This window comes from Sorex fumeus, unplaced genomic scaffold (assembly GCF_029834395.1).
Source record: "Sorex fumeus unplaced genomic scaffold, SorFum_2.1 ptg000265l, whole genome shotgun sequence".
Taxonomy (NCBI): domain Eukaryota; kingdom Metazoa; phylum Chordata; class Mammalia; order Eulipotyphla; family Soricidae; genus Sorex; species Sorex fumeus.
In genome coordinates, this window is record NW_026606322.1 from 28,428,812 (window position 1) to 28,449,525 (window position 20,714).

Below are 20,714 nucleotides of genomic sequence, written 5' to 3' on the forward strand. Positions count from 1 at the left end.
GCTTCTGTCAGTAACCATTACAAAGAGCAAAAAGCAGCCTTTCTAAGACCCTTCTAAATGAGAACGTATCTGCACACCTAGAAAAGAACAAGTTATATTCTAAAAGGATCAATTTAGCTTCCCTAAAATGAATGGTGATGGAGCTGGGGGTGGGGAAGGAGGGGAGGGATGAAATCAGTCCATAGGGACTGGAAGGGGAAATGATTTTGTGCAATACACAAAATTTAAAAGCAGGAAGAGGAAGAAATTCCCCCCTCCCCCCTTTTTTTAAACGCAAAGGCAAGTGGAAATGAATGGCTTCTTCTGAGTTCTCAGTTCCTCCTGGGTCTCCGAGCTCTGGCTTCGTTCTCATTTTGTGGGGCTAGTAGAAAGAAACAGAATAAGAAGTGGGTGGAACACTGATTTGGACAAGGACGCATGATCTATCTGTTGGGAAAGGAAACCAAGAAGGGTGTGGACAAACCATCCAACGCAGCTTGCCCCACGATGAGCCCTGTTCGGATGCCGGGTTCCCATCCGGGTTTGAGAGCCTGCCCCCCATCTCTGCCTTGGAGATAGCGGAGCCCTCTCCTTCCTGCTATTGGGAGCTCTGGGATGCAAGAGCAGGAGAGAGAGAGACAGAGACAGAGACAGAGAGAGACAGACAGAGAGACAGAGAGACAGACAGAGAAACAGCAGAGAGAGACAGAGACTCAGAGAGACAGAGAGACAGACAAACAGCAGAGACAGACAGAAACAGAGAGCAGAGACAGAGACAGAGAGACACACAGAGACATAGAGACACACAGAGACACAGAGACAGAGACAGAGACAGACAGAGGAACAGAGAGACCCAGCCAAGGCGAGCCTTTTCAAAAGCAGGCAGCGAGAGCAGTCAGCACGGGCTAAGAACCCGGCGCTGTTCTCCTAGACACCATGGACAGCGCTTGAAGGCGCCGCCCGCTTTGCAAGACTCGCCCGCAGCCCCGAGCCCCCCTCCTCCGTCGCCCGGAGAGCCGGAGGGGGCGGCAGGGGGTGGTCCCGACACCCGTCTCGAGCACGTCTCGATACCCAGTCCCCGAAGCTGCTCCCCAAAGTCCCTCCCTGGCGCCCACGGGGAGGCATGGTAAGCTCCGCAGAGCCCACGCGAGAGAGGCCCGGGGGAAGCGGGATCCTCGCTCTCCTGACAGCCCCCCGAGCGAGCGCTGGGACCGGGTCCCCGCGGCCTGCGCAGGGCTGGGGGGTGGGGAGCAGACAGGCCACCCGGGAAGCCGGACGGCAGCGGTCCGAGGACGCGCGTGCAGCTGCGCGTGTGTGGGGGAGGGAGGGAGGGAGGAGGGAGGCGGGCAGAGGCGAGGGGGCGGGCCTTTCTCTGAAGCCCCGCCCCTCCCCCGCGAGAGGCGGAGCTTCCCCCCCCCCCCCGGCCGCGGCGCAATGCGGAAGAGCTGGGCCTGCTGGAGCGGAAGTGACGTCTCGAGCGGCTGTGGCGGCGGCGGCTGCGGGAGAAGGAGGAGGAGGAGCCGGAGGAAGAGGTGAGCCTGCCGGGCGGCGCGAGCTGAGAGGACTGTGTGGAGGTGGGGGGCGGGGAGCAGCAGCGGCGGCGGCAGCAGCGGCGGCGGCGGCGGCGGCCGGGCGCGCGGGCGGACTCTTCCTGAGGCGGGGCTCGCCGCCGCAGCAGCCCCCCCGGGGGGCGCGAGGGGTGAGGCGGCTGGGAGCGGCGGCGACGCGGGGCGGCTGAGGAGGGCGGGCGGCTGAGGAGAACCAACCCCCCCCCCCGGGAGGTGCGGGGCGCCGGGTCAGGCGGGGACTGCGGTGACAGCGCCCTGTCAGCCCGGAGGGATGGGGCCGCCCGGGGGCCACTAACCGTCTCCTCCCCTCAGCCCTTTCCCTCCGGGCACGGAGCCGCCGCCGGGCTCCGGCGCTTGAGTGCCGGGGTCTGGTCACCCACCCTCCTCCACCCTGACCCTGAGGAGCCGTGATCGCCGCGGCCGGGTCCCCGGGGCTGGAGGGTCAAGCGTTAGGGGTGACCCCCCCCCCCTCCGCCGTCGCCGTCACCACAGGCTCGGGTCATTCCCCCCCGCGCGCGGCCGCCCGCTAAGGAGCTTTGAGCCGGTCGGCTGCAGCCTCTCTCCCTCACGTCGTCTCTCCTCCTCGCGCGCTACCTTTCCCCCCTCCCGCGCCCCCACCCCCCAACTCCGCGTTTTTATCCCCCCCCCCACTCCCCATCACATCAGCCTCCTCTTCCTCATACACTCTCTCTCTCTCTCTCTCTGGGGAACGGGCTTGAAGTTTCCGACTCGGTTTCCGACTCGGCTCCCCTGCGACCTGAGTGAGGCTCCGTGGTCCTCCCCCGGCGGGGAGCCGGGCGGCCACCTCGGGGCTGCGGCGGGCGCTCGCCGGTAAACAGCCGCGGGCACTGGCAGCCCACCCTGTGGACCGCCCCGGGCAGTCGGGGGCCGCCTGGGCCTCCCGCCTGGGGGGGTGGTGGTGGTAGTGGGGGAGAGACGAAGTGACGTCTCACGTCTCACCTGCCGGGAGGAACCGGCCCCGGCTCCGAGCACCTCGCCCCTGCCCCCCCAGCCCCATCCCCAGGGCAGCAGAGCCGGGAGACCCCCCCCCCTCCCTCCTGCATCTTCTCCTCCCCGTCCCCCGTCCCCCCCCCCCCCCGCCCATGCCCTGTGCACGTTCTGCAGGACGGGAGGCAGCCGGGACCCCCCCTCAGAAACCCCGCGCTTTATGGGCCCGGCTTCGCTGGGGTTTGTTTTGCTTTTCCGCCAGGGCCCCCTCGGACGAGCGGAGGATGGCGTTCAGCAAAGGATTCCGGATCTACCACAAGCTGGACCCGCCGCCCTTCAGCCTCATCGTGGAGACGCGACACAAGGAGGAATGCCTCATGTTCGAGTCCGGGGCCGTGGCCGTGCTCTGTAAGTCGCCTGCGGCCCCCGGCCCTCCGCCGGGCGTGGGGGGGGGGATGGGGGGGGCGGAGGGGGCCTCTGTTGGGATTTGCAGTTATTTTGGTTTGCAAAGATTTACGTTTTTTTTTTTTAAAGAGAAGACGCTTGGCATCCTAACCCTTCACTATTTCACCTAGCATATTTTGCTTTTCCCTTCCCTTCCCTTCCCTTCCCTTCCCTTCCCTTCCCTTCCCTTCCCTTCCCTTCCCTTCCCTTCCCCTCCCTTCCCTTCCCTTCCCTTCCCTTCCCTTCCCTTTCCCTTCCCCCACCCCTTCTTCCCCTTCTCTTTCCCCTTACCTTTCTCCTTCCCCATTCCTTTTCCTTTCCATTCCTTTCCTCTCTTTTCCCTTTTCTCTTTCTCTTTCCTCACCTTGCAGAGGTCAGGGGTCATTCCTGGTCCTGCTTGGTGGTGGGGGGAGGGGGTTTATGGATCTGAGGTGATCAACTGGAATCAGTCCAAGTGCCTTAACCCCTGCCCTGTCTCTTCAGCCCCACACTTTCATTTTCTTTTTTTCCTCCCTCTGCAGGTGTTTGTTGAGATAAAAGGGAGGTAGAGGTTTGAGTTAAAGGTTATTTGCTTTCTTGGGTTTTTCTGCTGTGTCTAGAAGGAAATCTTTGTTTTGGAAGAAATAACCGAATTCAAGAAATAATTGCAGTTTAAGTCATATCATACACCTATGAAATGGCTTGCTTGACTTTTTTTTTTTTTAAACTGTATTGAACAGACTTTCTTTTAAGTCAGTAATAGTAACAGATTGAGATTATTTGTTGACTATTATCAGAGTATTTTATGGTGAACGCCTTTTATTTTCACTAAGGTTTTAGGAGTCAGAGCAATAATACAGCAGGTAGGGCACTTGCCTTTCATGTCACCTATCTGGGTTCAATCCCTTGTACCCTAAATGGCCCCTGAGTCTTGCCAGAAGTGATTTCTGAGCACAGAGCCAGGAGTAAGCCCTGAGCACCACTGGGTGTGGCTCAAAACAACAGCTAACAAATGTGTGTAGGTGATTTTTGAACTATACCTAGCAGTGCTTAGGGGCTGCTTCTGGCACTGTATTGGGGGGTGGTCACTCCTGGTGGTGCTCAGTGGACTCCAGAATGACAAGGCTCAAACCCAAGACTTTTGCAGGCAAAGCATGTGCTGAGCCAGCAGAGCTATCTCTCTGGCCCAAACATCAAAGTAGCAACCTGATATGGATATGGTAAAATAGTAAACTTTTGTCTGCTTTGTGAAAAAGGATTGCAACATAATAGATCTTAAGCAGAGAACAGTGTCTGAGAAGTATATATGTTATTTGGAACATGGAGTACCATGGTTTCTGTGGGCAGGAAAAGCCTGGAATATGCTCTGTGAAACATTAGTAATAAGGTTGGTTTTTTTTTTAGTTGTTGTTGTTTTGTGTGTGTGTGTGTGTGTGTGTGTGTTCTGCCATTTCCCTTGTTTGCAGCATGAAGGGCTGGACCCAGGGCGGTCACCCAGGATGACCACCCAGCCCCCGCCCCTATTTCCTCCCACTTCTGTCTTTGGGCCACAGCGGGCAGTAGGGTGGCGGGATCACTTCTGACAGGTGCCAGGGATGGAACTCGGCTGGGTGCCCGTCCTGCTCGGCTAAGCCCCTGGCCCACCATCTTCCTTTTGCGCTTGTTTCTGGGCCACTCCTGGCTCAGTTCTCAGGAGTCCCTCCTGGTGGAGCTGTACATGGGAGTAACGAGGTTTTTATATGTGCTAATATGGACTTCATTCAAACTGTTTTTAAAAATTTATTGTTATGTTTTGGGGTTTTACCTAATTCAGCAGTGCTCAGGGGCTATTGTGGCTCAGTGTTTGGGGGTCACTTCCAGCAATCCTCTAGGAATCAGACCCAGGTCTCCCACATGCAAAGCACCTATACTAGCCTTTTCTTTTTCTTTTTTTAGCCTTTCTTTACTATCTCCATTCCTATTTTTATATAACTAACATAGAACTTGCTACAATATTAATTTGCATAGAATAATTTTCATACTATAAAAGAGATGAATTCTTCATTAGAGATCTTCAGGCATGAAGGTATGATGAAATAGTTTTTGAAAGCTTTGCTTTTGGTGACATCTGATTTCCTAATTTGCTTAAATTTTAAATGGTAGTGGGTGTTTTGTTTGTTCGTTCATATTTTTTGGGGGGAGGGCACACCTGGAAGTGCTCAGTGGTTATTCCTGGCTCTGCACTCAGAACTCACTCCTGGAGGGCTCATCTGATGTGCTGGGGTTTGAACCTGGGGCCAGCCACATGCAAGACAAGTGGCCTACCTACTGTACTATCTCCTGGCCCCTGTTTATTTTATTTATTTATTATTTTGGTTTTGGGGTCACATCTGAAGGTGCTCAGGAGTTTCTCCTGGCTCTGCACTCACAAATTACTCCTGATGGTGCTCAAGGGACCATATGGGATCCAGGGATTGAACCTGAGTTGACTGTGTACAAGACAAAAATGCCTTACCTGCCCAGACCCTAAATTTGAAATGTATTTTTTTAATTGTAGTTATGATATACTATAAGTTAAAATTTCAGCTATAAAATTTGTATTATTCCCAGTTTTTAGCATTGTTTTACTCAAAGGTCAGGAAAGTAAGGAAATATCTTCTGAATCTCTAGCACTCTGCCCCCCTCCCCCTTTTAAAATTTTATTTTGTTTTTGTACCACACCCAGCTGTACTTAGGATTTACTCCTGGCTCTGCACTCGGGAATCACTCCTGGCAGGGTTTGGGGGGATCATATGGGGTGCTGGGGATCAAACCTGGGCTAACCACTTGCAAGGCAAGTACCTATCCACTGTCCTATCTTTCCAGCTACCAGAAAAATCTTCTGAAAGCGTTTTTGATGTTACATCAAGGTGTAACTCCATTTTTTAAACATGATTAAGTTTGGATTCATCAACCTGAATATCATGGCTTTCATATATCCATAATTTAAAATTATTCTAAAATTGCGATTAATCCACACAGTTGCTTAAAATCAGTCTCCTTTAAATAGACTGAGACTTCGACTTGCTTTCTCAATGTACTATGCATTGTCCATGCTCTTCCTTATGTTCTTCTTCATCACATTCTCTTTCTTTACAACTTTAATTTCCAATCCAGTCCAGACCTGACATAGGCTCAAGTATTCTATATGGGACTCATCATCCCCTAGCACCCAGCTCATCTTGTCTCTTCCTTCGCATTATTTCTTAGAACTTATTTTGTATGCTACCGAATGTAACCTGCCCACACGGCAGAGTCTGGCAAACTCCCTGTGGTGTACCCAATATGCCAAATACCAGTAACAATGATGGGTCTCATTCTCCTAACCCTGGAAGAGCCTTTAGTATGGCACTTTTTAAAAAATCTCAGGGCTAGGACGAAGGAGACGTTACTGGGGCCTGTTCGAGGCAATCGATGAACAACAGGATGGTAGTGATTGTGATTGTTTGTATCCCAAGATGAACACTATGTATGCTAGTTTGCTTGTTCTCGAGTGTTTTTCTGGCAAGTAGATGGTATGAAAGTGAGCCTAGCAGGACTGAATCTTAATATTACCTAAAGTTTATGATTTCTCCTGTTCCAGTTTCAAGAGTCCAGGTTTAAAAAAAAATGGAGGGGCTGGAGTGATAATACAGTGGGTAGGGTGTCTGTCTTGCATGTTGCTGCTTTGGGTTTAATTCCAAGCACCCAGTAGGGTCCCCTGGACCCTGAGCACAGAGCAGAGAGTAACCCCTGAGCATTACTGGTATGACCTCAAAGCCAAAACAAATAAATAAAAATTTAAAGTAATCATACAATAAAAATAAAATAGAGGATCACAGAGTGGGTGGGGCACTTGCCTTGCACATGGCACTCAGGTTTGTTCCTTAACACTGCCATATGGTGTCTCGAGCTCCACCAGGAGTGACCCTTGAGCACAGCTTGAATAAATAAACACCATCATTATATTGTATATTACCAGCAGTACATGGTGAGGGCTTGCAGGCACTTCATTTTCTTGATGTGAGCCAGAAATTTTGTTTTCCGTTTTCCTTTGTGGATGATGCTGTTGCAGGGAGGGGAAGTGGGGAATGACATACACAAACTCAGCTATGGTGTTTGCTGACTTGTGTCCCTGTGGTGCTCATACACTTTCTGATTAGAGTGCTCCCTAAGATGGAGGCGTGTGCCCCCTTGGCTTGCCCATGTGGTTAAGAGTGTGTATGCCCCCCCCCTCCACTCTCGCTCTTGTGTTCTCTCTAGGTATCCCATCCTTTACTTGAGGTGCCTGCAGACCCCTGACTGAGTGTGACCAGAAATCACTTTTAGTACCAGGGTGCTGGTTTGGTGCTTGGCATGTGTGGTTGCTCTGGGGCTCACGCTTGTGAGGCAGGTGCCTTAGTCATTGAACCACCTCCTGGAAAACCCAGCCATAAAAGTCCTATCTTATTCGTACATATCAATAAATAGGCCTCAAGTGAAACACTGTGAAAGAAATCTCAGGTCATGGGTCCTCCTTGGGACCAAAGGTCTATTTATCTTTACGTTCATTGGCTCCTGAGCTTAAGTTAATCATGAGGCGAAGACTTAATGAACTGGTTTTCACCCTGTTCGCACATAATAATCACCTAGGGAAGATTTACAGCTACTGACCTATTGATCCTCTGCCCCTGGACAAGTGCCCCTTGTACCCCACTCTTCCCTTCCCCTCCCCCTCCCCCCAGATTCTGATGTCTTTAGATTGGGATGATCATTTCTGAGCATAGTTTGTATAGGTCTTTTTAGGAGTGATCACAGGGTTACACTTTTTGCCTGTAAATTTTATTCCAGTGAGCCACATTTCCAGAATTTTAATGCTGTTATTAATTCCTGTGGGACAAATAATGATTTCTCTTAAAACCCTCAGTCTGAATTGAGTTCTCATGCTCCTATAGCACTGAGTATTATGTGAAGTTGAGTTCAGGTTTCTGTTTGAATGCTGAACTTAGTTCTTGAGGAAAAGGCCATATCTTAAATATCATTGTATTTCTGGAGCTTAGTTCAGGGTTTTATTCATAACTCCAGAATAAAATGCTTATTAAATAAATGGCAAAGGAAAAACTATCAGCTTCCTCTAGCTTGTGGAAAGTTGACAAAATGCAGTAGAGTAAGAGAGTATGAGTGTCTTTTCCTAATATTTGAGAGTATGGTGTCTTTTCCTAGTTCCTCTATTTTACAGAATTGCTTTACAGAGTTTCTGTTCTATTTTACAGAACTGTCAGTATAAAAGACATATATTACACATTGTTTGACATTGCTATTGAAAGATTCTTTTGGAAACAAGCATTAGCCACATTATTAAGTTTTTTTCTGAAATGCCACATAAAAATGTAGATAATGCTGTGCTCTAGCTTACAGAACTATTAATATATGAGGGAGAATATGATTTGATTTACAGTTAGGTCATGAAAATGAAAATGGAAGGGGTTTTTTTCTTTTTTGGCTGGGCCATTTAAATGTCAGGCTCTAGAATTTTGGGAGATGTATAGTAGGTGGTGATGACAAGAAATGTATGTAGTTGTTTGTGTTTTTTTGGTTGTTTTAATTGCCAAGTGCTGCCAGTGAGCATGATTGACCTTAAGAGAATTTGCAGGATTTTGTCTCCTTTTCAGAAAAAATTTTAAATTCAAAGACGAGAATCCCTTTTATAGATGACTTTTTAGGCACAGGAATGATGGAATTTAAACATTTTATATATCACTTTATATTAAGTTGCAAAAATTCTTTTTGTTTTTGGTTTGGGGCTATATCTGACAGTACTCAGGACTTGCTTTGGGAACTGAACCAGGGGTACAAGACATGCAAGAACATGCAAGACAAGCACCTTATCTGCTATACTATCTCTGTGACCCCAAAATTTATTTTCCTTTTGAAATGATTTTTTTTGTTTGCTTTTTTGGGGTGCCATACCCGGCTCTGCATTCACGAATTACTCCTGGTGGTGCTTGGGGGACCATATGAAATGCTGGTTATCAAACCTGGCTTTGCCACATGAGGGCAAGTGCCCTACCCACTGTACTATCTCTCTGACCCCTTGAAGTGTTTTGTGAAATGTTCATAATTACTAAAAAGGGAAGTAAGCAGCAGTTTAAATATAAGTGCTTTGCCAAAAAAAAAAAATTTAACTCAGCCTGGCTAAGGAGCAGCAGCACTCTTATTAAAACAGCGCTGAGGGGGCCAGAAAGAGAGTAATAGACATTAAGATGCTTGCTTTACATGTGGCCAACCCTGGTTCAGTCCCCTGAACACCGCCATGAGTGATCCCTGAGCACAGAGCCAGGAATAAGCCCTGAGCCCTGCCAGGTATGGCCTCCATTCCTGCCTCCTAGGTAAATTCTGAGCATTTTGATTTCTCTTTGAATTCTGCTATGTTGATCTGATGTCTCTCTCACTGAACAATGAGGCCCTATTCTGTTACTTTTGAGATGGATGGTTTTAGGTCTACCTGATATTCTTACTTCCCTGACAACATGAACCAGTTCAGTTCTGTCACAGCATATTTGCTTCTAACTATGACAGCATAGCCAAAACACGATTTATCCTTCACACCTTAAAGGCAACAACATACCCATAAGACACATAAGATATGTGAAATACTTTTTAGACTTTGCATAGTATGCAGCACAAGACACTGATTCCTGAGAGAAAGGAAATGAAGAAGGGGCATCTTACGGTTATTGCTGCAGCTTACTTACCTTGAGAATCTCGAGACCGAGCAAGCTAGGTGAACCTGTAGAAAGCCTGGCAGTCTCCTTGAATTATAGAGACAGAGCAACACCTTTGGGCACGATCAGGTGACTGAAATTCTCAGGGCAGAGTACCATGGAGGAGACAGAGGGTCCAAAATCCTTAGATGTATTGAGGGTTCCTCTTGAGGTTCTGCAAGAATTGACTTGATTCATCATGCAAAGAAGCTACTAAAGGCAGGAAAGTATCTGGCAGAACAATCCTGATGCTTCTTAGCATGGGGAGAGTGGATGCTCTAAACAGCCAGACTGGGGCAGTTCTGAAACACTCAGGGAATTCGGGTGACTACTGGGGTAGGGTAGAGGCAGGGGCTGGTAATTGCTTCAGTAGTGGGGCAAAGTAGTCCTAGTTCAACTGTTGCTCTGCTCCTGCCTGACAGAGCTGAAGCAAGATCCAGAAGGATTGGGTTCATTTCCAAATAGCTGTATCTCAGAACAGAGTTGAAACAGTCATAGGAATACCAGCTATTCTGCATCCAACCCATTTCTGACATTTAATAAAAAATTATCTCTCAGGGGCCAGAGAAACAGTACAGCAGGTAGGGTGTTTGTCTTGTACTTGGCCAACCCAGTTCATCCCTGGCATCCATATGGTTGCATGAGCAATGCTGGGAGTGATCCCTGAGCACCACTGGGTATGGCTCTAAAATTATATATGTATATATAGATATATACACACACATATATATGTATGTATATATGAAGAAGAAATATATATCCCATAATGAGGAGCAAAATCAGTCTGTAGAAACAGATGCTAAGACTGATAAACAAGGGCATTAAAACTGCTATTATAAGTGTATGCCATATGTTCAAGAAATAGAGAAAAGAATGAATGTGTCATGGAAAGACATGAAAATTGCAAAAGAACCAAATCAAACTTCTGGAAATATGGAAATCACATCTGAAATGAAAATATAAATGGATTGGAATTAGACATGGCAGAATAAACGACTGGCATGTTTGAGATATAATAATCAAAGCTACCCAACATGGAACAACAACAAAAAAATTTTAAGTAACGAGAAGGCAGGAGAAATAGCTCAATGGACTGACTGCATGCTTTGCATGTCAGAGGCCCAGGTTTAACCTTTGGCACTGTATGGCACTGTAGGCACCACTAGAAGTGACTGTCAAACACAGAACCAAGAGAAGCCCCTGAACACTCTTGGGTGTCCCCACCCTCTCCCAAATAAGAAACAAATAAATGTTAATAGAGCATCCTGGGCTGGTAGATGACCTCAGGTGGCTCAGTCTGTGAGTGTGAGAGGAATTCCTGAAGGAAGGAGTGGAACAGGAAGATATTTGAAGAAACATAAGCTTTGAGTTTTTCCAGATTTGATGAAAACTCTAAATCCACAGATCCAAGAAGCTAAATGGATGTGGAAGTGTAAAGAAAACTACACAAAAAAGAACATACCCAAATTGCTTTAGGGTAGCGATATCAGGGGTGGGGAAGCCTGATACAGAGAAAACTTCATAAATCAGCCCAAGTCACGGAGATGGCTCAAGAGATAGAACAGAAGCCTCGCATGTGTTGTGGACCCATTAGTTTCACCGGCTGCTGGTGTGGCCCTCTAAACACATGAAAACTTGAAAAAATTATTGAAGATTAAAATGGACATTTATGCTGACTACTTACTTTCAAAGGAAGGATAGCTTTAGAATTAATATATCATGGGCTGGAGCGAAAGTACAGTGGGTAGGGCATTTCCCTTGCACAAAGCCAGCCCAAATTTCACCCCCTTCATCCCATATGGTTCCCTGAGCACTATCAGGAGTAATTCCTGAATGTAAAGCCAGGAGTGAGCTCTGAGCATCACCAGGAGTGACCCCAAAAGCAAAACAACAGTAACATATATATAAACATATATATATGTACATGTACACATAAATTATGGGGGGCTGGTGCTATATTACAGGAGATAGGGCACTTGCCTTGCATGCAGCTGACCAGGGTTCAATCCCATATGGTCCTCTGAGTCTGCCAGGAACAGAATGCAGATAGATGTGGCTGAGCACAGCCCTGAGTACAGCTAGATGTGGCCCCCAAATCAAAATAAAACAATTTCAAGATATATACTTTATACATTTTAATTCAAATAATGAACATAATGTAATAAAAACTTAACTAGGGGGAGGAATATGACTGAATAGTAAACTGTATTTGCATACATGCCTGGCTTTGATCCCAAATTGTAGCACTGTAGCACTGTCCTCCCAAACTAGGAAAAAAAAATCTGAAATAAACTTGTTCACAATGACTACAAAACAACAGGCTGCCTAAGACAAAGGGAAGGATATTTTTCTAGAACAGTGATTCTCAACTCTTTTCTGACCAAGGCCCCCTTCTGACCTTGTTTCTTTCCTTCATGTGACCACTGCTTTCTCAATTCCCACAGGTGACTTTTTGGGGATTATCCTGGGAGCCAGTGGAACCCATATAGGGTCAATATGGGCTCAATATAACAATTGAGAATTGCTGATCTAGAAAAATGAACATAGGAATGAGGGGCCAGAAAGATAGTATAGTGGGTAGTGCACTTGCCTTGCATGCCGCTGACCTGAATTCAATCCCCGACTCCATATATAGTCCCCTGAGCGTTACCAGGTGTGATCCCTGTGAGCAGAGCCAGGAGTAAGTCCTGAGCACAGCAGTGCAAGGTCCAAGAACGAACAAAAAGAATGAAAAGACTTTTCTTTAGAAACAATCTTAGTCAGGGAATAGCATCTGAGAAGTTCCAAAAGGAAAGGCAAAATAAAACTATATATATACCCAATTCCAAAAGTTAAGTTTTCAGATAACCAGAAGCTAAATATATATGAGATATTGTAATGGGCATCAGTTTAAATAGATCATCTTCCCCAGTCCCCCTTAGATATCTAATGTTAACTTTTTCAAAGAATTCTAAGATGGTTTAATATTTTGTTTTGCTTTGTTTTGTTTTTTTGGGTCACATCTGGTGATGCACAGAGGTTACTCCTGGCTCTGCACTCAGGAATTACCCTTGGCAGTGCTCAGGGGACCATATGGGATGCTGGGAATCGAACCTGGGTCGATCGCGTGCAAGGCAAATGCCCTACCTGCTGAGCAATTGCTCCAGCACCCTTTATAGATATTCTGAAGCTGTGCAGGATAGATGCAGAACAGGATGGAATTATCTATTTTGGACAACACAGCTGAAATCCAGCTGTTTCAAATTGAAGTAATGGGTTTGCACATACAGATTGCAAGTGGATTCCCCTTTACAGTCAGTAAATTGAGTTCTCTCTCCATTCCTAAACCAATTCCTGTGATTGTTATAGGTTTTAGACATGGTTGGACAGACCTTTGGCAAAAGAAGGTAGAAATTGCTGTGTGGTGGACAGTAACTACAATAAGAAGGATTGGAATATGATCCATAGTTACAGTCTTAGCTGTTCTTTTTTTTGAGACAGGAGGCAAGGAAAGTTTGCTCCACATCTGGTGATGCTCAGGGAATCCTATGCCATGCTGGAGATCAAACCTAGGCCTCCTCCATGGAAAGCATGATCTCATCCCATTTAATGACTTCCCTACCTAATTATTCATTAACGCTTTCTGATCTTGATGCATTGCCCTTCATCCATTTGTTTAAGCTAAGACCATCCTTGACACTCTGCTTCTTTCACTTTCTATGTTCAACTCCATTAACTCAGTGAACTCAGCCTCTCAATTCTATTGAGAATCTGTCTCATCCGCATTTTACATATTTCTACCCTGGTCAAGCCACCGAGGTCTCTTTCACAGCGCATCTTAGTAGCTTCCCTTGTCTGACTTCCCTGCTTTTACCCCTCCTGCCCACACCAGTCTTTCAAACACAGTTTAGATACCACGTTGCATCCCCATGCTTAATGCCTTTCAGTGGTTGGCCACTGATTTAACATCAGATTCGTAAAATGAGATGCAATGCATTGAGTCTCTGTCTCCTTCAGTCTTGTCTTTTGGGGCCAGGGGAGCACACAAGGTGCTCTGGGAGCCATGCAGTGCTGGTGACCCTGGGTCGTGCTCTCCAGCCCCTGGACCCTCTCTCATCCCTCCTCCTGTCCCAGTCACACTGGCCTTTCAGTTCTCAGCATAGCAGCTTCTGTCTCTTCTCAGGGTCTTCTCACACTTTTCACACTTTCTCCTTTTAAATAAACTTCATTTATATATGTAAAGGTATATCCATCATGAATGTACAACTTGCTGAATCAGTAAAGAGAGAAAGGCCTTACTTTACCACTGCTCTGTTAAGAAATCGGATATTATTACTAACTCCCCAGAAGTTCCTCTTTTGGTGGAGGGTTTGGACCACACCCAGTAGTGCTCCAGCTACTCCCAGCTATGTGCTGGGTGGGTGTGGGGGGGTGTAGGGGAGGGGATGACACCCTATGTCATACTGGGGATTGGACCATGTTGACCACTTCTATCTCAAAGATTATTCCCTCCAGAAGTTCCTCTTCCTTTTCCAATTAGCTCCACCATGATCTGCAAAGATAATCACTGTTCTTACCGCTTGTTTTTGGTTTTGGCTTTGGGCCCACACCCAGCAGTGCTCAGGGGCTACTTCCAGCTTGTTGCTCTGGAAGCTCTGTGGTGCCAGCGTTGACAACTAGGCCTCTTGCAAGCACAGTATGTGCTTTAGTCCTTTGAACCATCTCACCAGCCCTGTCCTGACTTTAAAAAATTGATAATTTATTTTTATTGAATCACCGTGAATTACAGAGTTACTTCTGATTGAGTTTCAAGCATACAGTGTTCCAATACCAATTCCTTCACCAGTGTCCACTTCCTTCCAACAATGTGTCCTGACTTCTTACATCATAGATTCACTTTTTCTTGTTTTTAACTCAACACTAATTATATGATTTGCTATGGATACAATATTGTGTTTGGCTTCTACCACACCATGGAGTATCAAACTTACCATTGAATATGACAGTGATCTGTTTTCATTGCTACATAATATTTCATTGTGTGAATTTTCCAGTTTTTTTTAAATTGGTATTTGTTTTGTAGTCATTGTTTCCTGTTATAAATCACACTATAAGGACATCCTTCTTTATGCCATTGCTGTACACATGTGTATATTTCTATTTTTTGCTTTTTTTTCCTTTTTGGGTCACACCCGGTGATACACAGGGGTTACTCTTGGCTCATGCACTCAGGAATTACTCCTGGCGGTGCTTGGGGGAACCATATGGGATGCTGGGAATCGAACCCGGGTTTGCCGCGTGCAAGGTAAGTGCCCTACCCGCTGTGCTATCACTCCAGCCCCACATGTGTATATTTCCTTAGGAATGGAATTGCTGGGTCAACTCATATATGTTGTCAGAGACCTTTTCAGGATCACTTTTCATTTGTTTGACTTACTATTTATTCAGATTTCAGCATAAAGGTCACTTCCTCAGGTAGCAGGCTGACCCATTCTAATTACTGCCCTTCTCTAATAAACAATTTTAAATTACTTCTTCCAATTGCAGTCTGTTAGAATGCCATCATAGAACTTTGTATAATTTTGCACTTGTGTGATTATATAATGCCTGTCTTCCTAAGAGAAGGAAGAGAAGGTATAAGACCCCTCAATTTCTGTGTTCCTAGAGCCTTGCCAGGATGTTGGCACAATACTTGTTGCTTGAATGAGTGAAAGACTCTTTTCTTCTTTAAATTGCATCACATTTAGTGTGCAGTTTACATAGTCCTAATTTGGATGGTTTTATGTCTTTGAGTTGGAATTTTAATAAGTTAATTATGCAAGGAAAACCTTTTCCTTTCAAATGAAAGTTCTGTTATGTATGATGAACTGTGATGAGGTTTTATTGCCAGCTAGTTATATGGTCTTCGATGAATCAGCTAGCCGCCAGTCACGTTCTTCTGAAAATGAGTAGCTTGGGGTGCATGAGCTCTAGGAGCCTCTGAGGAGAGGCAGCTTGCTGGTTCACCCATGTGTCACCTGTAATGCAAATTGGTTGCCCACAAACTGCAATGCATGCAACCACAGGCAAATTGTAATTCTGAAGGGCTCACACTAATTTGTCATCTTTTTGCACACTTTTATTGACTTTCTTTTGTGCTGTGGCAGCTAAGGAAAGACAGTCTGTTCCCCATCTGGAGGTTTGAGCCTCAGCAGAATGTTGACTTTGGATCGCAGAACCTTCAGTAGGTAGCTTAATTATTTGGAATGCATCTAAAGTTAGAGAAAATTATATGATTCTCAAAGTAGAATTAAGTGAAAAGCAAAGGACTTCAATTATTCAGTCAATTATTCAATTATTCAATTCAATTATTAAGTCTCGATAATAAGTTGAGTGACAGGCATTAGCAGTGCAGGTGTGATCCTCATGTAACCAGTATTCTGTGTAGGGTCAGCTCAGGAAAACCAAGGCCGAAGTGTGTGATTGTTTATGTCTTAGTTTCTAGTCTCATCTTTCTTTGTTTTGTTTTTCCTTGGACCCGCATCTGGCTGGACTCAGGGCTTACTCCTGGCTCTGTGCTCAGGGACCATTGCTGTCATCCTCAGCTAATTATATGGGGTGCTGGGGATAGAACCTGGGTTAACTGCCTGCAAGGCAAATAGCCTGCCCACTATACTGTTGGTCTTGTTCCTCTACAGTCTTTTTTTTTTTTTTTCACACCCAGCAATGCTCACTCCTGGCTCTGCACTCAGGAAACTATATGGGATGCCGGGGATCAAACCCTAGTTGGGGAAGTGCAAGTGCCTTACATGCTCCACTATTTACCTTTAATGTTAGAACAGAGTGTGACCCCACCAGTTCCAAATGCTAGTTATGTTAACGCGACATAGGGTTGTAAAAGCCAAACTGGGTTAAGCTACAGCACAAACAGGTCCAATAATGTAGCGGAGAGCAATTAGAATGTTAAATTTGGATAGGAAATAATTGATGTATTTTTACCAAGTATTTTCTGTAGTCTACAAATATTCTCTACAACTTTTATTTTCATTTCTTTCCTGTAGCATAAGTAGGTTCAGTTATGAACTTGTTCACCTTAAAAACAGAGTTTGTAAGCATGCATGGAGCAAACTAATGTATTGGCTTGCTTATTGAAGTCTGGAGCTTTTTGTAGTTTTAACTGAGCTTGCTTAATGAAGTTTGGGGCTTTTTGTAGTTTTTAATATTTTTTCATCTCCTCAGTGTGCTGTGCATAAGAGAGAAGATAGTGCTATCCTTCCAGGAAACGTATGTTCACGGTAGATTAATGACACAGGAAATGGTGAAAGCATAAAGGAAAGTGCTGAGAGTTGTTCTTTTTTGCTTGTTGGGTCATACTTGGTGATGCTCAGGGGTTACTCCTGGCTTTGCTTCAGGAATTACTCTTGGCAGTGGTCAGGGAACCATATGGGAACCCCGGTCAGCCTGTTGCAAGGCAAATGCCCTACCTGCTGTACTATTGCTCCAGTCCTCAAGTTCTCTTTAAAAGCAGCTCTTTTGGGCATTGGGAACTGTTTATCCCAATGTGTGTGAGCAGCCATTTCAGAGTGGACTTTGCTGTAAGTAACTTCCCTTTTAAAACTTGAGCCCACGAGGTGCAGCCTCTTTACCCTAGCTGAACCTCCAGGATGCCTGATCGGCGACTCAATTTCCTCAGTTCCCTGGAAACTGGTGTTCTTGGCCAGTCACACAGACTCGTGGCCAGACATCAGTAACTTGTGAAAGGCAGGGTAGGTTTCCGTAGGCTCCAGTCTGTGAAATGACAGAGCCTATTTCCCTCTTTGAGAGCTCTGTAGATCCCTGGACAGATAGGGCTGGCCTAGGCAGGGAGCGCCCTGTATGTTCCCCTTGGCACTCCCCCGCCTACTTTTTCTGCTAGGTCTCTGCTTGCTTCTCTGCTCCCCACACATCCAACCACCCCTTAAGCTCTCCGAGTTTAAGACCTAGGTGAGGTCTTGAGCAGGCAACCCCACCTTACCTCACCCTCTCACCCTCATGCTCCTTCCCAGAATGGCTAAGTTTCAGTAACAAGGGCACTGAAATATCATCCAGGGCAAAGCTACAATGTTCTTTTTATCTAGTGTTTTACACTAATGTGAGCCAAAACCTTCTTGGTTTATTTTGTGCCTTCAGCAGAGACTCAGCCACTGCAGGAATGAGAGTCGCTGTGTTGGGCTGGGGTGTGGGGTGTGAAAATGTAAAGAAAGGAAACCTTGTTTCTATTGTTGTTATTCTACAAGTGACTGTCCCATAAAAGAGAGCGGGACTTAACTGCAGCCAGAGGTAGTGGAGCAAATGCTGGAAGAATGACATTTCAGTTCGGGATGGAAGGTAGGGCAATATTTGAAGTGGGCAGAGATAACTGGAGGATATAGCAGAATTCACAGACACTGCAAAAAGCAGGTAAGGGAGAAGATGGGGTGAACACAGCATGACTCATTGGCTTCAGCATGAGATGGCAGCAAGAAGTGAGGATTCAAATAGGAATAAATGGCAAACCAGGGCTGAAGAAGAGAGGTGAGCTTCTGCCAGTGCTGGGGAAACGTGAACCTTGAATGCTCTGTTGTGTTTTGGTTTGGTTTGGGGGCTTTGGGACCATACTCAGTGATGCTCAGGGATTCCCCCTCCTCACTGCTTGGGGTGGAGGGTGCTCTTGCATTGCTTAAGCTTCTAGCACTAGGAATCAAACCTGGGATCCCTACACACAAAGTGTGTACTGTAACCCATGGAGCTCTCTCTAGACCTTTATTTTCTTACTGTTTTTGTTTTGGGGTCACATCTGGCAGTGCTTGAAGTTACTCACATTCTACACTTGGAAATCCCTCCCAGAGGTACTCAGAGACAATGTGGTGCTGGGGATTGACTCTTGGCCTCTCACTTGCAGTGTATATGCTCAGCCCTTTAAACTGTCTCTCTGACTCTAGGCTCAGTCCTGTTTCTCTTCCCCTTCCTTCCCTCCTCCCTTCTTCCCTTTGTTTTGGAGTCACACCTGGTAGTACTCAAGGTTTACTCTTGCCTCTGCATTCAGGGATCATGCCTGGTGGGGTTTGAGGGACTATATGGGCTGCCGGGGATTGAATCTGGGTTGGCCTGCCTGCTGTACAATCTCTCCAGCCCCCCTACTGTATTTTCTTTTATTTTTCAAGGGGAGGCGTTTTGGGTCACACGTGGCAGTGCTCAGGGGTTACTCCTGGCTTTGCACTCAGGTATTATTCATGGCGGTTCTCTGGTGACAATATGAGATGCCGGGAATCGAACCCGGGTCTGCTGCATGCAAGGCAAACACCCTACTACCTGTACTATCGCTCCAACCCCACCCTTACTGTATTTTTTAACTACAGTGGCTTTCTTAATTAGTAGAAGACTTGTTATTTTCTGAAAAGTTTTCAGATAAATGGGGCAGTAATTTAATTAGCTTTGTTACAGAGTTTCATAAATAGGGGACACTTTTCTTCATTAAGAATAAAGTATGAGAGGGGATAGTATGCTATTTTAAGGGTTTGTCTTTGGAGCTGGAATGATAATATAGCAGGTAGGGTGCTTGTCTTACACACAGTTGTCCTGAGTTCTACAAAGTTGTTCATAATACAGTGTTTTCAGGCATTCAGTGTTCCAACACCAATCCTACCACCAGGGTTACTTTCCCTTTACCAGTGTCCCCAGTTTCCCTTCCAAACCCCAAACCTGCCCTCCTTATCAGGCATAAGCAAATGTACTTCATATCACTTGTTACAACAAAAACACAAATGGAGTTATCAACAGAGCAATGAAAGTCAACTTGTGATCATTGTTCTGTCTCATAGTTTTGTTACTAAAGTCACTGCTGAAGACTTACCGGGCTGGTTGGTGTTAGTTGAGCCTTCTGTGTTACAGTTTTTGCTCACTGGGTTTGCTGGACTTCTATGCAACATTCTCATCAAATTTGCTGTGCTCTTAGTGGGCTGTCAGCATATGAAATTTGGAGGTGTCATGTGCCTGCATATGCTGCCGTCAACACCAGAGCTGTGCAGCTGGATTGGTGACTTGGCAGTTTGATGTGGTTCTGTTGTGGAACTGGGCCATTTCTATGCTAGAAGATATGGGTGGTTGCTGCTGGGCCTTCAGAAAGAGGATTCTGTCTGGCCCCATCCTGAGAAGGCCCCAGATTCTTCACTCACACCGTCTACCTGGAAAAGGGACCTCAACTACATCATGTTCTTTTCAAGATTAGTTGTGAAGCTGGGCTGTTTATTTGCCAGCAAAATAATAGGTATGGGTGGGTCCTCTGTATCTTCCATATATCCTGGTGGCGGGGTGGTGGTGGTGGTGGTTTTTAGACTTCATTTTAAGTTTGCCAGCTCTCCCAACATTGACTTTTGTAGCAGAAAGAGTGCATTCACAGATCTGTGCATTTCACGAGTCTCCCTAAGTCGAGAGAAGTTCGTTGGTGACATTTCAGAAGAGGAAGGCTAGATGTTTGGCAGCAGGTGCCTCCATTTGGGTTCGTGTCATGAGTTTATAGGCACAGATGCAGATTCTGCAGCTTGGCAGGGCAGTTTCTCAAGCAGTGGAGCTTCCTGCTAGTGGCACCATTTGGACAGGTCCCATTGTCGTTGGTGTCCACTTTAGTGAGTTGGTTCGGGTATTACCTGGAAGGCATCTTAGCAGACTTTTTTCCTATGTGTTTTGAAGTTAGGTACTTTGGGACTTCATAAGTATCCCATTCCTCATCTGCTTTCAATTTATAGTTTTATTTAGTGAATTCGGATCTGCTTCTTGCGCTTTTGGTACTCAAACTGCACAGATCCTGCCACTCAGGGCTTTGAAGTTAACATCTGCATTTGGGGGAAGTGTCTCTATTTTCCTTCGAACACTTCCTGGTGCAAGAATGTATTCCAGCCTCATCTTACCTCCCCACCCTTTGTCCTGGAATTTGTCATTTCTCCACAGAGTCCTAATTCCATTTGTTGGAGAATGGTAATAGAAAGTGAGATCTGGGTGCTGACCAGGGTCAGGGCTATCAGAGTATCACTGGTTTCAGGTTCCATCAGTGGGTAGAAGAGGAAAGTCTAAGTATGAAGCC

The 20,714-nt window shown here is 46.1% G+C and overlaps 1 protein-coding gene across 7 annotated transcripts in view; it reads left to right on the forward strand.

Moving 5' to 3' along the window:
- The first annotated feature begins 1,377 nt into the window (after window positions 1-1,377).
- SYNJ1 (synaptojanin 1) overlaps window positions 1,378-20,714 on the forward strand; it is a 100,100-nt gene continuing 80,763 nt past the window's right edge. For all 7 annotated transcript variants that reach the window (XM_056109352.1, XM_056109353.1, XM_056109355.1 and 4 more), the window contains exons 1-2: window positions 1,378-1,511; window positions 2,758-2,903. In XM_056109352.1, coding sequence (XP_055965327.1) covers window positions 1,414-1,511; window positions 2,758-2,903 — 244 coding nt within the window. In that variant the 5' untranslated portion in view covers window positions 1,378-1,413. The remainder of the gene's footprint in view (window positions 1,512-2,757; window positions 2,904-20,714) is intronic.